At 38.1% G+C, this 22,029-nt stretch overlaps 2 protein-coding genes across 3 annotated transcripts in view; both read right to left on the bottom strand.

Annotated features, from left to right (window-relative positions):
• Nucleotides 1–6,102: 6,102 nt before the first annotated feature.
• lrrc58b (leucine rich repeat containing 58b) lies at nt 6,103–12,374 on the bottom strand. The gene is made up of 4 exons (XM_052566316.1): nt 11,696–12,374; nt 8,416–8,544; nt 7,861–8,138; nt 6,103–7,624 (listed from the first exon to the last, which is right to left on the bottom strand). Exons 1-4 carry the CDS (start codon nt 12,148–12,150, stop codon nt 7,431–7,433), a joined length of 1,056 nt encoding a protein of 351 aa, XP_052422276.1. The 5' UTR covers nt 12,151–12,374; the 3' UTR covers nt 6,103–7,430.
• A 3,248-nt stretch (nt 12,375–15,622) lies between these two features.
• Nucleotides 15,623–22,029, bottom strand: part of fstl1b (follistatin-like 1b) — a 38,041-nt gene continuing 31,634 nt past the window's right edge. For both annotated transcript variants that reach the window (XM_052565632.1, XM_052565631.1), the window contains exons 7-11: nt 20,143–20,261; nt 19,096–19,208; nt 17,941–18,051; nt 17,637–17,725; nt 15,623–17,170 (exon numbers count right to left, since the gene is read on the bottom strand). In XM_052565632.1, the coding sequence (XP_052421592.1) occupies nt 17,129–17,170; nt 17,637–17,725; nt 17,941–18,051; nt 19,096–19,208; nt 20,143–20,261 (474 nt within the window). In that variant the 3' untranslated portion in view covers nt 15,623–17,128. The remainder of the gene's footprint in view (nt 17,171–17,636; nt 17,726–17,940; nt 18,052–19,095; nt 19,209–20,142; nt 20,262–22,029) is intronic.

Below are 22,029 nucleotides of genomic sequence, written 5' to 3'. Positions count from 1 at the left end.
AAAAAAAAGTAGTCAAACAAGCTGCAGGACAAATAACACATCTGTCCCTCAAAGCCCATTAAGGTTTAAACAATCCTCAGAGTGAAAGCAGTACCAAATAAAGTGGAAAAAGAGTGGCATCAATTTGTGTTACCATGCAGGCCTTTCTCCTTCAAAGAAAGAGTGTCCTGTATAGAATAAAACTTTTAATTTGGAAGGTGAAAAGAAAGTTCTTTTGTATTCAGTAGCAGTGATGAGATGGGATTTTCATATGCAAATGCGAGAACTCAGTCCTGTATATTCACTGGCCAAATCCCAGACCGTCTGAACTGACAAGTGTCTGGCTGAAGGATTCTGAGGCGAATCAATCTTTCCAAATAAAACAGATTTAAATTTCAATGATATCTTCAATGCAAAAAATTTTCTTAACACAGAAGTAAGAGGTTACAGAAGCAACGGGTAATCACGCTGAATATGTTCAGAACTTCATTCATTTACAAAATATTAGACAGAAGCATCGGGACCACATTATCACAAATGAAAAGTATTCATTAAGAGACTGGAAGATGATGCATAACATGTTGCAGAAGAAATAGGTGTCTTGGCAATGAGTTACAAATGAATTCTCATGACTTATTAATGTATGGCCACATTTTATTAAAATAATCCCTCGTTTCAGTTAAATTGTGGCAATGTTGTACTAATTTGCTCGCTTGCTTTAGTGTTATTAAATTATGCTCACTGTTTAAAAAATTGGGGGTAAAAAAGAATAAGGTTTTCACACCTTATGGTTAGGATTAGTTTAGGTAACCAAAGTTTTTTTTAAAGAAGTTGATCCAACTTGATCCTCCTCTGGTAAAACAAACATGGTCTCTGCCATCTTTTGGGATGGACTGCAGGCGTTGAGCAAATGTTCATTCACTAGACCATCAACCTCAGAGATTGTGGGCTGGCAGGAGGAAAAACATGTTTTCTTCTGCAATATCTTGGTGTTTTAGAGCTGGGACAACAGAAGAGCTAACGATGACCTCAGTGGCTGAGGCCAAGGTGTGGTGAAGCAGGATGTGCTTTATGGCACTGCCATGAACTGCAAGGTAAACTCCAACTCTAACTCCAGCTTTATTTATAAAGCACCTAATAAAACAACTAAGTTGACCAAATTGCTGTACAGTAAGTTCAATTAAGCAACACATCCAGCACCATTTTCATCACACTGAAAACTGGGTCCCTCCAAGGATATGTGCTAAGCCTCCTCCTCTTCACCCTGCTGACCCAGGACTGCACTCCGTCACACAACTCTCTTCATTAAGTCTGCAGATGACACAACTGTGGTGGGTCTCATTAGCAACAGAGACAAACTACAGGAGCGAGGTGAGCCACCTGGCAGGTTGGTACAGTGACAACAATCTCTCTCTGAATGTGGAAAAGTCGAAGGAGATTGTTGTTGATATCAGGAGAGTGCGCACTCTGACTGTCAATGGTGCGACTGTGAAGAAAGTGAGCAACACCAAGTTCCTGGGTGTGCACATCTCAGAGAACCTTTTCTGGATAGAAAACAGTCAGTTGGCAATAGGCAAATTAGCACAGCAGCATCTAACTTCTCTCGCAAACTGAGAAGAGCCAGAGCCCCGCCCCCCATCATGTGCACCATCTACAGAGGCACCACCGAGAGCATCCTGACTAGCAGCATCAGTGTGTCGTATGGAGCTTGCAACGTGTCCTGCCGGAAGACCCCTTCAACGCATAATGAGAGCTGCTGAGAAGATCGTTGGTGTCTCTCTCCCCTTCTTTAGTCTGCTGCCATCAGGGAGGAGACTGCGGAGTGACCAGGCCAGGACCAGCACACTGAAGGACAGCTTTATTCATCAGGTTGTCAGGAAGCTGAACTCCCACATGACCTTGCCCCCTCTCCCCCATTTTTCCCCATGCACCACTGAACTCTGATCCTCTGACGCAATTTCAATTCTATGTTATGTGTTTGCTATACATGTGGAAGAATTGACAAAGCAGACTTTGACAAATGCATTCATAAAGGGATAGTTCACACTTTAACAGCAAATTGCTGGACATCTGGCACTATATATTACCAGTTTTCAACTATTCTGATATTTTGCTGGACATAGTAGTTGGCAGTGCAGCTGCACTGATCAAGTGCTTCAGGACGCACAGACGAGGGAAGGGAGACGGTGCGCTTGTGAAGTTTAGGAAGTGCGAATTTCGAATGCCGTTGCTTAGCATCCACCTGGCGAAACTACGCTCTCTACCTAACTAAACAGACAAACTCTTCCTGCTTTCCAGGACAAATAACGATTTCTCACACTCTGCTGCCCTGTGTTTCACGGAAACCTGGCTGAATGATGCCATACCGGACAGGGCGTTAAAGTTTCCAGCTGTTCAGAGCAGATCACATTGCACAATCAATGGGGAAATCGTGCAGCGGCAGGATATGCTTTTACATCAACGAAAGATGGTGTACAGATGTAACAGTGTTAAAGATGTGCTGTCCTGGTTTAGAAGTGCTCTTCATTAACTGCAAGCCATTCTATTCACCGCAGAAATTTTGCTCGTTCACTCTCGTTTCCTTCATCTTATACCGTCTTCTGCCACCTATCTGGACGAGATCACAGAGACTGTAACATTATATATCAGTTTCTGTGAAGATATATCTTATAAATTCCTACCAGGAATCATCTAATTTACAACAACGACAAACCATGGTTCATCGCAAAACTCAGAAAACTCTGTCAAGCCAAAGAAGATGAATACAGGAAGGGAGACAATGTATAAACATGCCGATACACACTGGAAAAAGACATTAGAGTTGTAAAAAGGATTTTTCTTGAAAAACTAAGTTCACTTCCAGCGATTCAGAATCAGCGTGGAAAGGCCTGAAGGAAATCGGCAACTACAGTACAAGAAACCGTCCCCCAGCACTGTGGAGAATCAACAACTGGCAGACAATCTGAATGAGTTTTACTGCAGGTTTGAAAAAACACCCCACACCCACCCTGAACACCTCTCCACATGACCATCAACACCTTTCACATCTCCTGCAACCCTCATCTCCCCCACACCTGCAATTCAGATCAGCGAAGATGAGGTGTGCCAGGTCTTCCGGAAGCAGAAAAGGAAAAAAGCACCAGGCCCAGATTGTGTTACACCAGCCTTTCTGAAATCCTGTGCTGACCAGCTGGCCCCCATCTTCACACAGATCTTTAACATCACTGGAGCTGTGCAAAGTCACTTCATGCTTCAAATGCTCCACCATCATCCCCATTCCAAAGAAATCAAAAATTTAAGGGCTTAATGACTACAGGCCTGTGGCTCTAACGTCTGTGGTCATGAATTCATTTGAAAAACTGGTGCTGGCCCACCTGAAGGACACTACTGGGCCCTTGCTGGATCCTCTTCAGTTTTCCTACAGAACAAACAGTAAACATTGGACTACATTATGTTCTGCAACATCTAGACAGACCAGGTACTTATGTGAGGATCCTGTTTGTAGACTTCAGCTCGGCCTTTAACACAATCATTCCAAACCTCATCCTGCCCAAACTAACTCAGCTATCCGTGCCCACCTACATCTTTCAGTGGATCAACATCTTCCTGACAGACAGGCAGCAGCTAGTGAGGCTGGGAAAACTCACATCCAGCACCTGTATGATCAGCACTGGAGCACCTCAGGGCTGTGTTCTCTCCCCACTGTTCTTCTCCCTTTACACCAACGACTGCACCTCTAAAGACCCCTCTATCAAGCTCCTGAAATTTGCAGATGACACCACACTCATCGGCCTCATTCAGGATGGTGACGAGTCTGCTTACAGACAGGAGGTTAAAGAGCTGGCTGTCTTGTGCAGTTTTAACAACCTGGAGCTTAACACGATCAAAACTGTGGAGATGATCGTGGACTTCAGGAGAAACTCACCTGCTCTCCCACCACTCACCATCATGAACAGGACTGTGACTGCAGTGGAGTTATTCAGGTTCCTGGGCACCACTATCTCTCAGGACCTGAAATGGGACATTCACATTGACTCCATTGTAAAAAAAAAGCCCAGCAGAGGTTTTGCTTCCTTCGCCAACTGAGGAAATTTAACCTGCAACAGGAACTGCTGAAACAGTTCTACTCTGCCATCATATAATCCGTCCTCTTCACTTCAATAACTGTCTGGTTCAGCTCAGCTACCAAGCCTGAGAGGGTAGTCCGGACTGCTGAGTGAATCATCGGTACAACCCTCCCTTCTATTTAAGAACTGTACTCATCCAGAGTGAGCAAAAGGGCTGGCAAAATCACTCTGGACTCTTCACATCAAGCACACTCTCTCCTTGAACTGTTGCCGTCTGGTCGACGCTACAAAGCAATGGGCACCAGAATGGCCAGACACAGGAACAGTTTCTTCCCTCAAGGCAATCCATCTCATGAACACTTGACAATAACTGTGGAACACACAACACTATTTATACACTCATATACTTATCCGTCTAACACACACTTAGGCCCAATCCCAATTCTACCCCTTAGCCCTTCCCCTTTTCCCCTTTTGTCTCAATTCTCTTTTGGTTGGAGGAGTAGGGGTAAGGGGAAGGGTCGGATAGCCCTTCAGACGAAGATTTTTCGGGACCACACTTCAAATGAAGGGGTATGAATTATCTCGGCAACATGGCTGCTACAGCAAACAAAAAGACACATAAATGTAAGCTTTTTTTTGCATAAATAAAGAGTTTAATGAAAAGTAATAATTTGTTTTATGTTACGTTCAATTGTGAGTTTATATTAACGATCATGTTACTCAAAGAAATGTTTGCAAAAAATCACTAATATTTGCTAAAGTCATATCATTACAGAATGCATGATAGTGCCACAGCATATGTCTGATCAGGGCGATAACTGCCATAGACATTGATGGGGGATAATCCCCCCAATAATTAGAAATCGCTAAACCATTTTCTCAAATATTGCCTATTTGAGAGAGAAAGAGAGAGAGAGAGAGAGAGAGAGAGAGAAAGAGAAAGAGAAATGGAAGTTGCGTGTATTCACGTCACATCTTTTTAGAGTGATTTTACTTAAAAACAGCGATTGTATCATGTCGTTGCTGGAAAATATAATGTAGTGATTCAGTATTTAAACTGTATTTAATAAAAGTCATGGGGCAGCATTGACAAGTTTATTTTATCCTGCATGTGTGAGCTGCGGGGTATAAAATAGAATTGGGATTAGGCCTTAGTCTACATTTCAAATTTGCACATAATTTACCTGTACTTACAAAACTGTCTACTGGAATATACCTGCACACATACAATTGTAAATTTGTATATTGTTATTCGTTATTTACTTGTCCTTTTTTTTCCTCTCTGTTTTTGTTCTGTCGCTGTCATTCTGTTGCACTGCGGAAGCTTCTGTCATGAAATGAAATTCCTTGTATGTGTAAGCATACCTGGCAAAAAAGCTAATTCTGATTCTGATTCAAGCGGACCATTGCGACTTCTAATTGTGATTGCAGATAGAGTGTCAATGGTTCATTTGAGAGATAGGTGGCGGTAATGCACTTATAAGTCTGCTCTGCCATAAAGCAAGAAGAATAGGAGGACACGTTCAAGAAAGTTCTAACAGTTGGGACATTGTGTGAATCAGAGGTAAAAATTTTTAATAAAAATAAATACTATTTACTGTTCAGTTTCTTGCACAAACCGATCATTTTATGTCTTTACACATCAATGTATTGTCACGGGCTGCATAGTTTACTTTGGTTTTGTTTTTTAGTTTTATTGTATGCTTTATCCGTGATTCCCATCCACTTAGATCATAAGAGTAATAGAATGCAACGGTTTAAGTTAAAAATCTTGATTTGTGTTCTTCTGAAGAAACAAAGTCACGTGCATCTTGGATGCCCTGGGAGTAAGTAGATAAACATCAAATTTTCATTTTTGGGTGAACTATCCCTTTAATGATTCTAATGTGTATGATCCTAATGAAAAGCTTAGCTGTCTATTACTGCCGGTTTCCCTAGAAATGATACTTTACTTCTAGATTTGAATGTAAGAGGCCTGTAGAAATGTTTTGAAAGCTCTGGCTTTATTCCATAAAAATATTAAATATATATAAAAAACTGACCTACACACAAATCATTATAATATTTTTTTATTGTTATAGTACTCTACATAAGAAGTGCAAATACATCTTTATTAACCATTAGAGGAGTGAATGTTATTCAAATCTGTCTTCATCTTAAATAATATACATTCTATCTTGTCACTGATATATAGAAAATATCATAAAAGATTATTTAGTATAAAAGCCTCCAATATTAATTTTAAAACTCTGAAATAATGACTGCATTAGTTATTTGCATAGTCAATATTGGTTAAGCCTAAGAGTGTAATACACATTAAGAAACTAAAGAAATTGAGTTTATAAAACGGAAATAAAGGGGTTTAAAATTTTACCTCCCCGGAGCAGTACCCTTAAAAGGACATTTTTTCAAGAAAAAAAAAAAAAATGTTTTACCCCTAATAAGTAGTAAAACATACCCTTAAGGTACTAATGTTTACCTCACTAAGGGTAAAAAAAATATATAATAATAATAATAATAATAAAGATGTCATTTTAAGGGTACTGCTTCAGGGACAAGCTAATATCCCAAAAGGTAAAATTATTTTGCCCCTTATTTTTCTTTGTGCAGAAAGATTTCAAATAACAAAATTCAGTTTAAAAATACCAGAAACACATCACAAATTTGTCCATTGGCTATGTAACAATATCATATATTTTATATCAATGCAGAATGAAGAATTAACCTCCAAAACAAAGTCACTGGTAACCTTTGTCACTGTTTATCTCAAGATTTTAGATGCTTCCCCCGGTTTTTGAATGCAACCACAAAGTGTATGTAAATTCAGTACTAACCTAAAGGCTTAATCAAGATATTTTGCAGACACAAGCACGTTTTTGAAGATGTAGCACTGTTCTACAGTGCTGCAGGCTAGCAGTTACAAACATGACGAAAACTTTTTTCTAAAATCTCTCCCAAACCCAAAAAGCAAGTGTTCTCTCTGTTTATTTCACAGTAAATCTTTGTGCGTAATGTGAAAAAATTATGTTAGTGCTCTGCTGTGAGAGACAAAACAACCTACTACTAAGCAAAAGATATGCATGTACCTAAACTGCGTCTTCTAACATATTACAAAAGTGCAAGAGCTAAACAGATTGATGACCAAGGCAACATAGTTAATATAACTAACAACTATTCTGAACCACCAGTGTTTTTGATTTTGCCTTTGTCAGAGAAACTATCTGCAGATGTCTTTCCCAGAATGCCACTTGCTCAATCACTTGGCAATAAGATTTGGCTTCAGCTGAGAGGTTTTCAAGCCAGCTGGCTGTAAAGTTCAAAGTTCCTGCAGATAACACTGTAAGTGAGAGAGAGGAGACGACGTGTGCGGGGTGAGCGAGGTTATCCCAGCAGCACTCTTTGAAGGCGATCGGCAGGCACGCTGTTGTCTTCGTCTGAGTCAGCGTCGCTCTGAGGGTTGGAGCTGCAGGGAGAGGTGCATTCTGGGGAGCACAGGTAGTGCATCAAGGGCAGGCGATACTTCCCGCAGAAATCCACAAACTTGATGTGACGCACGCATGAGTCAAAGTAAACACCTGGGAATGAGGTGGTGAGATATGTTGTTGTTAGAAAAGATCTATTCACACCAAGGATGATTTAAACACCAAAACAAGCTCTTTCTGTAAAGCTGTAACAATATGTATCATGAAAAGTACTATAACAATAACCTTGAATATATTGAATTGAATATATAAATGACTTTGCTTTCAACCCCTCTGGATGCTCTTAGCCTATATTTATTAAAACTTTTATATCATGTTTCTCCTCCCACCTGCACATTTGGGGTTGGGGCACTTGCTGGCCATGTCTAGGTAGTTGACGAGATGGCTCGGGAGGTCTTTATGGGAGTATGGGAGGTTCTTGCTTTTGACGGTTCGGCCAGCCATCTCCAGCAGTGACGGGGGGTCGTAGGTCATGTCCTTGATGAAGCGTACCACCAAAGGATTGCCTCTGAGACTGAGCTCCTGAAGGTGCACCAGGCTCAGGATCTCTCTCGGAAGATACGTCAGCAGGTTATTATGCAGACTAAGAGAGCGCAGGGAATGGAGCCTGGGAGGGTGGCGAGAACAACAGGGCAGGCCAAAAATATTTATTTCATCATTAATACAACTACTACAATTACTACTATTAAGTATTGGAATACATCAAAGCATATACAGCATGCAGAAGAAGTGATGACGGCATGCTTTTGATCTTCTGCAGACCAATCAGCAGAAAGGGGCGTTTAGTTACCACCCACATGTAGAAATCGAGTATTCAGGCTGTTTATTCATTTGTCTTCCCCTGAATGAAAAATAAAGCCGAACTCTTGACATCTCAGGCTTACCTGTTGAGTTGAGGTGGGACGCTCTGGATGCGGTTATCACACAGAACTAGGTAACTGAGGCAGGGTAAGTTAGCTAGTTCGGCAGGGATGGAGGAGATCTGGTTACCGCCCAGATACAGCAGCTCTAAGCTAAAGAGAGAAAAAGAAGAGAAAGAAGAATGTTATAAACAAAACAATGTCAAAATAGTGACAGAATCACAGTAAGAACACGGTTGTATATTAATGTTCTGTAACTAAATTTAAATAATGTACTTATTTGGGCCTCCCTGGAAGTTTGCTATTGTCCGCTATAGAGGGTCCTGACCTCCTAATAAGAACCACTGTATTAAAGTACATTACAATAGTACAATAGTAATTCTGTCCTATGGTTACTGCCACTGACGAAGGATACGTGGAGCTTTCTTATCCTTGTAGGAAGCCTTCCAGTGAGGAAAGGCAGACATGCAAAAAAGATAACCACTAACATGCAAAGGCTACGAGGAAATCGCTCACCTTCCGCTTCTTTTGAGCCAATACAGATCAATGTTTCATGATAATCAAGATATCTTCTTTCAACATCCTGTTTTTGGTGCATCACAAACACTTCTGTCCTAGACAACACACGCCCAGTACTTTATGAGATTACTAGATTAAGTACATAGTTTTGTATCTTAGTCTCGTCTGCCTCAAATCAACGTTTGTAACATTGTGATTCATCTCAAGAGCTGATTTAGTTCATTGCTGGGAATCTGGTTTTAAACTCCCATGGAAATGAAAGGAATTCTTCATCTAGAAAAGAATGAGGCACTGAGAGAAAAGGAGCGAGTGAGAGATCTAGCATTTTACCCTACTGGCCACTTTGTCCATTTGTTGTCCTCCCTGAAGAGAGGCATTCATGATTGCTTCAATAATTCATTCCTTTCACCAGCCCATCTCGACTTAGTCTCTACAGAGTCTAGGCAGAGATGGCAGAGGGAAAAGGACCAACTCTGTGTAATGTGTGCCAACAGGGCACATCTCTTTATGATGGGATGGCTCGCAGCCAAGTCGGCCTCAACAGACTCACGGTTCCAGCACGGCTCTACTCAGGCCACATGGCAAACTGATCCTGCGGCTCGGAGAGCTTCCTTTACGCTCTCACTGTCAGTGATAGTAATATATTAAAATTAAACTTATTTCAAATAACTGTTTCATAATTGAAAATACTTTAAAATGTAATTTACTCAAAGCTGAATTTTTTTTTCATGAAGTCACATGACGCTGCAGACTGTATGATGTTTGTCTGCTGTTTCCCATATCAGTCATTGCCAAAATCAGTTAATAACGTACCGTAATCATCAACTACTGGGCTGGTAGACCGTGAGTCACATTTCCTTGACCTTGCGAAAGGGGTTTATTATTATGCACGTGACTAATAAATAAAACAATACTGATAAGCTTCAGAGTGAACTTGCCAGCACAAGGAAGCAGGTATTTGGTAAATAAAGGTTAGCAAAGAAATGCATCTGCTAACTAGCAAAGACGTTCGGACTTTGAACCAAACTAACCAACTTTGAGATAAATTACATCATTACAAATTGTTTTTAAGTGGAAAAAAAGTATATGAATACTGAAAACAAGACCAACTATACGACTTCTATGACTCTATTCACAGCCTGAATAAAAAAATACAACTACAAATTTGACTAATATGTTTAGTGCTGTCAAACGATTAATCACATCCATGTGCTGTGTATATTTATTATGCATATATACACACACGTGCATGTATATATTTGAAAATATTTACATGTATTTGCATGCATATTTATATATTCACATCCCTCTTGTATTTCTGTGGTTCAACATAAAAATCATACATATTAGTATGGGACATGTCACATCCAGAATAGAAGATTAGAGTCCCTAATAAATTAAACATGAAAAATGGTTCACTCTGGTTTAATATGAGGGTATGACCTATAAATGATCAGTGTCTGATTAAACGTTGTGTTATTTCAAAAGATATATTACCAGTCATACTTTCAGACAAGACAAGGGTAACTTTGGTACATATGACCTCTCAAAATCCCCGCTGTTGTGATATCAGGACACAGTCAGACCTGCTGCCTTCATACCATACATTTGCCCCTCATCTTTCATCTGATAACTAATCATCACCATTATAAACACTGAAACATATAATCAGTCAACCTTTTTTTTTAAACAGTATCTTTAGAAATATGCTCAGACCCAACTCAGACACTTAAATTATAAGTGTCTCAGAGCCAGACAATTATAACTGGATTATGTAGGCAACACAAGACAATAAAACTGAAAAGAGTTCAAGTAGTTTGGTCAGTGAGAGAGTTGCTACCTAAATGCTAACACATGAGGTATATTTACAATCAGGTAACACAAATTCACAAATATGCAGCCCCACTGTGATAATAGTAACTTTTGCCTTGATGACATATATGACCCTGGACCACAAAACCAGTTTTTAGTAGCATGGATGTATTTGTAGCAATAGCCAAAAATACAGTGGGTCATTGAGTATGGGTCAAAATTATTGATTTTTCTTTTATACCAGAATCATTAGCATATTAAGCATAGATCATGTTCCTTGAAGATATTTTGTAAATTTCCTACCTTAAATATATTAAAACTTCATTTTTGATTACTGATATGCTTTTCTAGGGACTTTAAAAGTGATTTTCTCAAAATGTAATTTTTTTTTTTTTTTTTTTTTGCACACTCAGATTCCAGTAGTTTATTCAAATAGTTTTATCTCGGTCAGATATTGGCCTATCAATGGAAAACTTATTTATTCAGCTTTCAGGTGATGTATGAATCTCAAATTCAAACAGATTTCGCCACCAAACTAACATTTATATTATTAACATTGTTTGGTCGCGTGTAAACGTAGCTATTGTTAAATATATATAACAACTATATATTACATATTTACACTTTCTCACCTAAAATGATCTCACTTCCTGCAGCATGACGTCATTGTGTTTCTAGGAAGTTGGCCCTCAGGTACATTACCAAAATAACATCTGCTCAAGTTTGTGAAATTAAAATTTTTTTTTCAACAAATTAGGACATATATGATTGGTGACACTGAACTACTTAACGGGAATGACCTAGAAAGTTAGGTGAATGAATCATTAAACTTTAATTACACCGACCAAATCTGGCAAAGTGTAACTTAGTATGGTAACGTTAGTCCTCCAAAGAGTAAGTTGGCGGCCTCGGCGTGAGATGCCTGGGCTGTGCAGTGTTTTGAGAAAGTCAAGTGCAGATGTTTGTGCATTACCTGGCGAGACTCTCGATTTCTGCTGGGATGCTCTTCAGTCTGTTTCCTCCCAGAGACAGAGACTGGAGCCGCAGCAGCTGCAGACACTGGCTCGGCATCTCCTCAAACCGGTTCCCACTCAAATTTAACACTTCCAGCTGCAGAGAGCCAAAGTGCTTGGGCAGAGAGAACTCATTCAAACGATTGTTCTTGGCTATGAGGGTTTTGAGTTTGGTCAGTCGGGTGATGTCCTCGCAGATGACCGACAGCGTGTTGTTACTGATGTCGAGAAACTCCAGGTTCGAGAATAAAGAGATGGACTCGGGTAAAAAAGTCATTCGGTTGTAACACAGGTACAGTTGCTTCGTGTCTTTCCGTCGTTTTTCGCTGACCGTGTCCAAACCATTATTGTTCAGATTCAAACGGGACAGATCTAAAACACTCTCGCTGCTGCTGGCTCCTTCAAAACCCTCCATTTTAATAGACGATAACGGTAAATAAAAAATAAAAAATTTGGTTCAAGCTGTTTCCCAACAATATGTCCGAATTACTGCCAACGCCAAGCGTCCCGATCTTCCATGTGTAACCTTAATAACTCAGCATTTACACGTTATAGTCATTATCAAAGACGGTCCGTCTATCAAGAGTTCACAATTTAACATTCATGTTTAGGGGCTCCACAGGAGTTTGGCTCCGCCCGACTGTGTTAACCCTTTACTAGAACTATGGCAAGCCGTTTTAGCTTAAAATACTCCCACCGTAATTGCATTTTTACTAGTAACAATTTAATTAGAAAGCTCTACAATTACATTCTTACTAGTAACAATGCCAATTACCGAGCTCTCTAATTAAGTTATTACTAGGGGTGTCACGATTCTCCAAATCCTCGATTCGATTGCATTTTCGATTCTAAGGTCACGGTTCGATTCGATTCTCGATTTTTACATTTATTCTTTTTAAAGCACATATTGTCATTTTTCAAACTAGACTTTTATGTAATATAATATCTGACCTTTGTTTGCAATGTACCACATTACACTGTCAAATTTAAAACTTTTATTAACAACATAATGTAACAATAACTTATATCTTTAGTCAATTGAAAACTTAAAATAAACTGCCATCCAGTTTCTCTTTTGTAAGTGCAGTCTTCTTCACAAAAGATGACATTCAAGTTCATAACAAAACAAACAAAAACAATAAAAAATGACTAAACTAACCTTCAAATATTACGATGTATCTACTTAAAAGATTAAAGATAAAACACTTGTTAAACACTTCACTGTCATTCATTTAGATTTATATATATATATATATATATATATATATATATATATATATATATATATATATATATATATATATGTATGTATTTATGTACAGTATGTGTGTGTGTGTGCATCATTACAGTCTGTAAAATATGTGTATCTCTTATTAGAAGACTGCAATCACTCGCAATCAGAAGAATTCCAGTTAATCAAGTATCTACAAAAGATCTACTCTATAAACAATGCATTAAATTACATTAAAGACAAAAATAAATTAAACAAGCAAAAGAAATGATAACTCACATGTATCTGGTCCACTGATGAAGTCATGGGTCAAGTCAAGTGAATTATTACTCATTTTCTAACAGGCGTCGAATACTGACTTTAGGAAAAGGGGAATAACCAATGACATTTGAGATGACAACTAAAACAGCAAGCCCCGCCCCACGACTGACAAAAATAAAATTGTTCGCGCGAGCGGAGGTGAGATGATCGAGCGCGAGGATGTGGGGAATGAGCATGCGCGCGCGAGGGCTTTTATTGCGCGCAGAGTACATGTCACGCGCGCGCGAGAGTTTGAAATGAGCTCGCGGGCTCCCGTTTCTTCGCATCCGATTCAGTTTTCCTCTCGTGGAAGCCATATAGCGCGCACCAGCATCAGTTGAATGCTCGGTTATTTTTGTCATTGATTTGCAGTCATACAACATGGGGGCGTGGCAGCATCGACGATTCCATTTTTTAATTCGAAGTTTGAGACTGTGACTTAATTTCGATCGATTTCGATTTAATATCGAAATCGTGACACCCCTAGTTATTACTAGGAATAATAATAATGATTTATTAAACACACTTATATACTGGTGATATGGGGATTGTTAGGAGGCTATGATGGTCAGAGAGTCAGGACCTCGGTTTAACATCTCATTCGAAGGACAGTGCTTGTTGACAGTATAGTGTCCCCATCACTATACTGGGGCACTCGGACCCACACAGACCACAGGGTGAGCACCCCCTGCTGGCCTCACTTGCACCTCTTCCAGCAGGAGGCAGCAGCAACCTAGTTTTCCCAGGAGGTCTCCCATCCAGGTACTGACCAAGTTCAAAACTGCTTAGCTTTAGAGGGCAACCAGTCTTGGGCTCCAGGGTGATATGGCTGCCGATGTAACAATTGTAGTAACAATTGTAGTAACAATTATAAATTAGAGTGCTCTCTAGTTTCCAATTAAAGAGGTCTCTAATTCAGTTAGAGAGCTCTATAATTAAATTATTACTAGTAAGAATTGCATTTTAGAGCTGTTTAATTGTAATTATTACTAGTAACAATTGAATTAGAGAGCTCTTTAATTATAACTGTTACTAGTAAGAACTAAACTAGAGAGGTCTATAAATCTCTAACTAAATTAGAAAGCTGTTTAATCGTAATTTTAACTAGTAAAAGTTGATTTAGAGAGCTCTCTCATTGGAATTGTAACTAGTAGGAATTTAATTATGGAGCTCTCTAAATGAATTATCACCCACAAAAATGCAAGTATGACTATCTGGGAATATTTTAATCTAAAACGGCTTGCCATACTAGAACTATCGCGTTGCCTAACATTTTATACTTTAAATAACTCGAACAAACTTTCCTTTCTTTTCTTCTAGAACGACATATCCAATTTCTTATCTTTAAAATCCATGAAATTATTCAAAAGCATTTATTTTCTTTAGTTTTTAGGGTCCTTTTGCTGGTTATGCAAGCACAGCTTATTTCATTATGCAAGAAGTCAGTGAGTTTCATAACCCATCCATCCTGTTTTATTTATATAATCAGTTCCAGGTGGCAGAGTTTTTATAACTTTGACTTTTTCTTTTTTAACAGATAGATAGATTTAATATTACAAGGGAGTTCATTAATTAGGATATTTGTCAAACATATTGTAACTGAATTGTAACATGATTTGTTTCCCTCAGAAACCAGTGTTTGCTATAGCTTAATTTATTAAAATCATAACTGAAATAAAGCTATAAATACATATACATATTGCTATACATATTAGATACAAACCTAGAAAAAAAGGGACTGAAATGAACTAAAATAAATAAAACTTTATAATTATAATGAAAGCTGAAAATATATAAACAAAGGTTGTTCTAATAGTCTATAAATAATACTAAAATAAACCTAGAAATTATAGATGTCTAATGGCACACTTTTCAGGCCTGTTTAACCTCACAAAAAATTCAACAAACTAAAACTGAAAACTATACAATAATTCAAATGTTGAAGTGATGCAAAGTTACTATCAGCAGTGATTTAATGGCATTTTATTGACCACTGAATCTTATTACTGGTGTAAGTAAAATGAATAGAAATTATAAATTGTAACAAAATAAATGGATTAAAACAGACATTAAAGATTATGAAAACCTATTTTTTGGGGGCAATAGAATGTCTTTCACGTATCTTACAGCCTCTTCTGAATTGAGGGAAATATGTAAGCCACGTTCAAAACAGTTATGCAGGATACAATTTCTTTCCAAATGGAACATAAAAATAAAAAGTCCACAAGATAGATCGTAAGACATTTTTGTAAGACTCAAGATATCAAAGGGTTGTACCTTTTATTTTTATTATTACATTATTATTAGCACAAATTACATTTAAAATAATAATCAGAGAATTCAAACAGAACAAGAGTTTTTACAATAAAATGTTTTAATTCTGCCCCATTGAATAAGACAATCATACAGACATATAAAAGGCAATTGCTAGTTGTCTACCATAATACTGGAAAATATGCAATATGTCCTATATCAGGTGGTTTATACCTACAGAAGAAGCCACTTCATCCATGTCACATGGTTTGTTTGTGTATATAAGGCACTTAATACCACAAAGGATCCGTACTGTTAGTGGAATTTAGTGGAAATGAAACGAACACTCACACACACACACACACACACACACACACACAAATTCTCTAGAGTGGGTAAGAATGCAGCTACACTACAGAGGCAATAGCGAATCTAATCCTTAGTCTGACAGCTATTTTACGTAAAAGGTATAAAGTAGTTGCTGGGTCCAGAGTAGTGGTACACCTGGAGGTTTTCGTACAACAATTTAAACATCCTAAACATCAGGCTTTGGTTTCAGATCACTCCATCTGTACTCAGTCCCAACAGCTCTATTTCTTATAAATCTGGCTTGTAAGTTAATTTTTGGTGGGACTGAGCACAGCGTGAGAGTTTCAGCATGAACTGCCTCTAGCAACTAATATAAATACAAGCTCAAGCGTAGCCAATGCATCCGTGCAGCAGTTTTCTTCTAATGGAGGTGATCTACTCTAATCGAAGTCGATAATGACAGAAAAAAGCAAGTTTGCCAAGTAATAACAACTTGGTGGTTTTGTTTTCCCAAAATGATATTAAATTCAAAGGTATTGCCTGCTCTCTCCACTGAGCCATGCTGTCCCTGCTTCTAGTGTTGTATATCTTACCAAGCGTCATCTACCATCTAAAGCAAGAGAGCAAAGCAAACAGAGGAATACTAACATTAGCACCTTTACGAAAGGTCTCAAGACTATGACTGCCTTCAAGATGAGAGTGAAACTGAGAGCGGCCACGAGTAGCTTCATTTAATTTGCATTTACATCCATCAGGCTCCTACTAGCATGATCTACCCTCTGACTGAAGGATATCCATCGTTCTGATGCTCTAAAATCACAGTTTGATGGATGAACCCGTGTTGTTTTGTTCTCTCAGCATCACTCTCGAACCCTTTCCTATTCTTTATTCTTCTTCTATTGCCATTGTCTCAATAAAAAAAAAAAACATATGTCCACATATAACTGTAGATAGACAAACAAATAAATGGTATAAAGAATGATACATAAAATCAAACAATAGTGAATAAAACAAGGGCCCTCGTTATAAAGTGCCAAGGCCTATTTGGAGTGACACTATCAATTTACAGCACTTAAAGACACACAAATGAATAAACAAAGCTAATGAAATATGTAAAAAGGAAAAACCGTAACATAAAACAGAGAATAGATGTGGTATGGATAGCAATACAAGTAATAACCTATCTATAGAAAATGGTGTGATTCTTCCATCAACAGTACATAATCTCAGGAATCCTGATAGTGATCAGTAGGAGAGGAATTTGTCCATGTCATCTCCCTCCTCGTGTCTCTGTCCTGGTTTAGACCTCCTTTGTGCTGGTTTTCATCTTCTCCACAGTCTCCTGAAGGAAGGAAATCATTATAAATCTGCCTCTGGCAATTAAACTGACGGCATCAGCTTATATTTCACTCTCAAATCAAGAAGCAGTTCTTAAAATGACACGTAACAGCCCACGAGGAAGGTCACCACCTGCAGTTTACAGCCTCTAGAAAGTGTATTAGTCAGTTGAAATGACAAACTAAGTCCTGCCTGGGGCTCAGGGAAACCTGCCTGGACTTGAACTAGCCAATTCTGGATTTTTGTGTCAATGACATCTAGAAATCAAAACACCACTTACTATGCAAGTCCCATGATTTTGTGGTTAATGTTACTTCACTTTACTTATTTTAAAAGCGTAATTGAGAGAGCGTTAAATTCTCTTTAAATCAGCAGGCTCCAGTTTGACTGAGGGATTAGCCAAGACATTCAAGGACAGATAGGAAGCAATTTGACAGTTAATTTATAATGAATGAGATCAGTCAGCTGACCTGATGCTTGTTGAGTTCAGCCACACGGCGGGTCCATTCCTCTTCAGTCATCTCCTGATCCCCGTCAGTGTCGATAACTGGGCTTTTCTCTGTGGAGAGAGTCAGTCTCATTATCAGTTTATAATCAAATGGGATCAGTACTGCTCATGCGGGGGTGACAAGTCATAGTTCAATGGCCTGTATTATTGATGCTTCCTGAAATATAATTAGGTCCCAGTCTACTTTCACTTTGACTAGAGAGCAAACTGGCACAGCTTACCCCACTATCTCTTTTTCTATCATGAATTTGGTGATTTAATCTCACCATCACAAGTCATGGCAGTGCAGACCCAGTTTCCACATGCGCAGACGCAGCGGTTGCACTCCACCTGCGTCTCAGCTCCATCCTCATAGGTCTCATCTTCCAGAGCACACTCTGTGATAACACAAACATTGTTACCACAATCGTTTTCGAAATAAGGCTCTGATAACCATCACTCTTTTATTATTCCCTATAAACTTAGGTGAAATCAGAAAAAGCAGTCTTGCATTGCACGGCTGTGTCTGCAACCAAATAACTATATTCCTGTGGCCCAGATTCCCAAATACAAAACAGGAAATCACTGTGGAATGACTACGCTGCTACAACCCTCCAGGAGAAACTAGGGAAAATGAGTATGACTGAAGAGTGCGGTTCTCAACCATCATGGCAAGTCAAATCAAAAGCAGAAAACAGGACATATGCTTCTGATTCTGATCTCATATGACATTGCTATAATTTACCTTTATAAATGTCATATATATCTTTCTACTGATCATATATATATATATATATATATATATATATATAGTTGTTGTTTTAAAGATCTCTATTTAACTTGGTTTTAGAAATGTTCGTCTTTCAACTTTAAGCTTTTTTGTTTAATCTAATATTTATCTTTTATTTGATTTCAGCTTTTTTTGTTTGTTTAATTTCTCAACATCAGCACTGGTTTTGTGTTTGCGTGTGTAAAGGCTGCTTCACATGATGCCAGAAAAGGCAGCTCCTCCCACTGAACCTTCACCTAGTTCTGCATGTGGAGCCGGAGGAACATTCTGTGGAAGAGCGGAAAACCCCGCGTTCGCTCCCTCTCCGCATTCACAGAACAACAGTTCTGGGAAAACTCAGGAATGTAACTTTGTCTATAAGAAGAATCTTCAATAAGGAAGATTTAAAATTTCTCCTTGACAGTAAAAAATAAAAAAGCACCATGGCTTTATTTACACTGCTAATAAATCTTGACAGTCCACATTGTAATTATGCAAGTGATGAAATCGTTTGTTCACATATGTGGCTTGAATTTCAGCTGTCATGTGTTTCTGTGCTGCTCAGAGTTTCTGGATGCAACAACATTTCTGACTTTCGCCTGCTGGCTCAACAAAGACTTTGTAAACTTTGTGCTGGTGGATGCAGACTGATGCAAGACAGACAGAGACTTACTCTTCTCAGGAGGGTTGAAGCCTGGTTTCAGGCAGTTGAGGAACTCATCAAAGCTCAGTTTCCAGTCGGCGTTCTCATCTGAGAGCTCAATAAGAGCATCCACACAAAGACTCCTGAGAGATACATGTAGGGATCATTTAAACATTCCTTTCAGAACAACACATTTTATTCAATGTGATCACAAGGGTCAAAAATATAAGACTTGTTTGTGTTTTCAATCCACTATCTGGCTAACCGGATATGAGGTGGTACACAGCTGTGCAGTGAAATGTTTGCTTGGCTTTATCAGTGTTTGTAGACTGATTTTTCCCCCTCTGGCTCATCCTGACAAACGGATGGACACAAACTCACATAACCTATACTGTGAGGGAAACAGGAAGAAGTCCAGTGGGACAGAGATGATTATAACTATCGTGCAGGCTAGGGATTGTTCACTCAAAAATGTAAATTCATTCCTCATTTAGAAAAGATGATATTTTATGCTTCTCTTTTGAATGCCAGTGAACAGTTCTGTTAAAATACTGCAGATAATATGCACAAATATGTCACACCAGGACTGCATTTTGTAAACTATTTTACTGTTTAAAAGTTTGAGTTTGGTAAAGCTACATTTATTTAATCAAAAAGTTTGAATAAAATCAGTAATATTGTGAAATACTATTACAATTTAAAATAAAATAAATAAAATAATAAAAATGTATTTATTTCTGTGATCAAAGCTGAATTTTCAGCATCATTACTCCAGTCTTTAGTGTCACATGATCCTTCAGAAACAATGATTTGCACCTCTTACTATCATCAAAGTTGTGCAGGTTAATATTTTTGTGGACAGATTTTTTATTATTTTATTTCATTTATTTTTTCAGGAGAAATTATTTGATGAAGAGAACGTTCAAAATGAGCAACATTTATTTCAAATACAATATTTGTAGTCATGTTAAAGTATATATTTTTTTTAAAGTTAAATTCTTACTGACACCATCTTTTTGAACGTTAGCGTACACGTGCGCACTAGTTCTGTGTGGTTATGTGACTGTGTGTTTTCACCTGAGCAGACGGTTGTTCTCCTCTTCAGCGTAAGAGTTCATCTGAACCGCGGTTTCATTGTGCTGAATGAACTTGAGCAGCTCTGCAGAATCCAGCTGAGAGTCTCCACTATCATAATTCTATAAGAGACAACAAATTATTTTTGCACACTTCAGTTTCACTCAGGAAGAAGTTTCAGCATTGAACAGGAAATGAGGCTGAAATGGGATTGGGACTCTTTGAGTGCTCTCTGTGCAGTTTGCTCTGACAGCTGTTCAAACCGTTTTGTTTTTGAAACCTATACATTTCCAATGTTAATAACGGTGGAAACACATCATCCCGTTCTGTAAAATATCTATGACACCTAAAACAGCCATAGATACAGACCAGTGATCACACATCAGCTACTTTGAAACTTACACATCATGCTGTCAGTTTAATTTTATCTCAGCAGTTTATCAGGAGAACGTATTCTGCCTGATTCAGCGGATTTTGACACGTTCACCAATAAACAAGATGTAAAGGTCAAACTTTCACCAATTGGAGGAATAGTTCACCTAAAATGATTATTCACCCTCATGTTGTTACAAAACTCTGTTTCTTCTGTGGAAGACAAAAAAAGTTTTGTGTAACGTTTCCACTCTTTTTGTCTATACAATTAAACATCTGACCCCACTGACTTCTGCTGTACGGAAATATACTGTGTGTGTACATATACATTACATATATATGTTCCACAGAAGAAAGTCATACAGGTAATAACATAAATTTATTTCTGTGTGAACTGTCCCTTTAATTATTTTAGAGAAAGATGTCGAACAGGTAAAGCTAATTTGATAAGTATATGGATTATTGGTTTGGTGATAGTGTTCAGTCAGATGTATGGATTGTGCTGACAGTTTTACAGTCTTGTTCATCAGCTCTCTGAGTGCAAAGGTGAGCTAATACTGAAACAGACTGATTCATCAGAAGCATGAACTGCTGCTACGCAAACAGAAGTGGTTTTTGGTGTATTTTACACGCCTTAGGAAACTATCAGAGATATGATGTGGCGTGTCCTGAAGAACAGAGAACAGAACAGAGATCGCCTGCTGGAGGGTAATATACACAAAGCCCTGACGATGAAGAGACCAAAGCAAATGGCTGCTTTTATGCTGCAAAAAACATCATTTCTTTCTTTGAAATATACTGAATATGCTTCAGTCAATATGCTTCAAACATTTGTGTTTGTACATTTATAGACACTCGGAAACCAAAGCGTTCACATATCATGTTCGGCCTCTGTTATAATGTAAATAATTCTGCATGTTGTTGGGCGTTATATGTTGAGAATATTTTGAGAACATTTTTTTAATGTTAAGCCAAGACACCCAGATGAATAGGGTAAAAATTTAGTAAAAAAAACAAATAACACCCTAATAAACACATCCATACTTCAGTAGTTGATTGTTTACTTTAAGAATTGCAGACATTTAAATTTAATAATTTAAGTCATATAACTGTCTAATTAAATATGCACTAGTTTGCATAATGCTCAAGAACACTTGAAAGGCAGATTCAAAACAGCATGAAAATAAACACATTTACACCATGTTTTTAGGAATAAAATGTTAATGCCAGGTGAATGATACATGAATCCCCTTGTAAAAAACTTCAGAATACAAATAAAACTGAAAAAGTTTAGTGTAAGTGCTACTGAAGTGGCTTTTCGCTTTGACAAAACCACCTTTGAAGTTATGTATTGTAACTGAACTACAGATAAAAAATAATAAACACTTAAATATGTATTATTCATGTTTTATCATGTTAAACTCTGAAACAACACATCGTAAGACACAAATAGCCCAAAATCTCTCAAAACTGACCTTTGGACCCAACACTGAAAAGTTGTGACTTAAAATACTTCTC

Source organism: Carassius gibelio, chromosome B9 (assembly GCF_023724105.1).
Source record: "Carassius gibelio isolate Cgi1373 ecotype wild population from Czech Republic chromosome B9, carGib1.2-hapl.c, whole genome shotgun sequence".
NCBI classification, from domain to species: domain Eukaryota; kingdom Metazoa; phylum Chordata; class Actinopteri; order Cypriniformes; family Cyprinidae; genus Carassius; species Carassius gibelio.
Note: the sequence above shows the minus strand (reverse complement) of the source record. Positions and strands in the feature narration are given on the sequence as shown.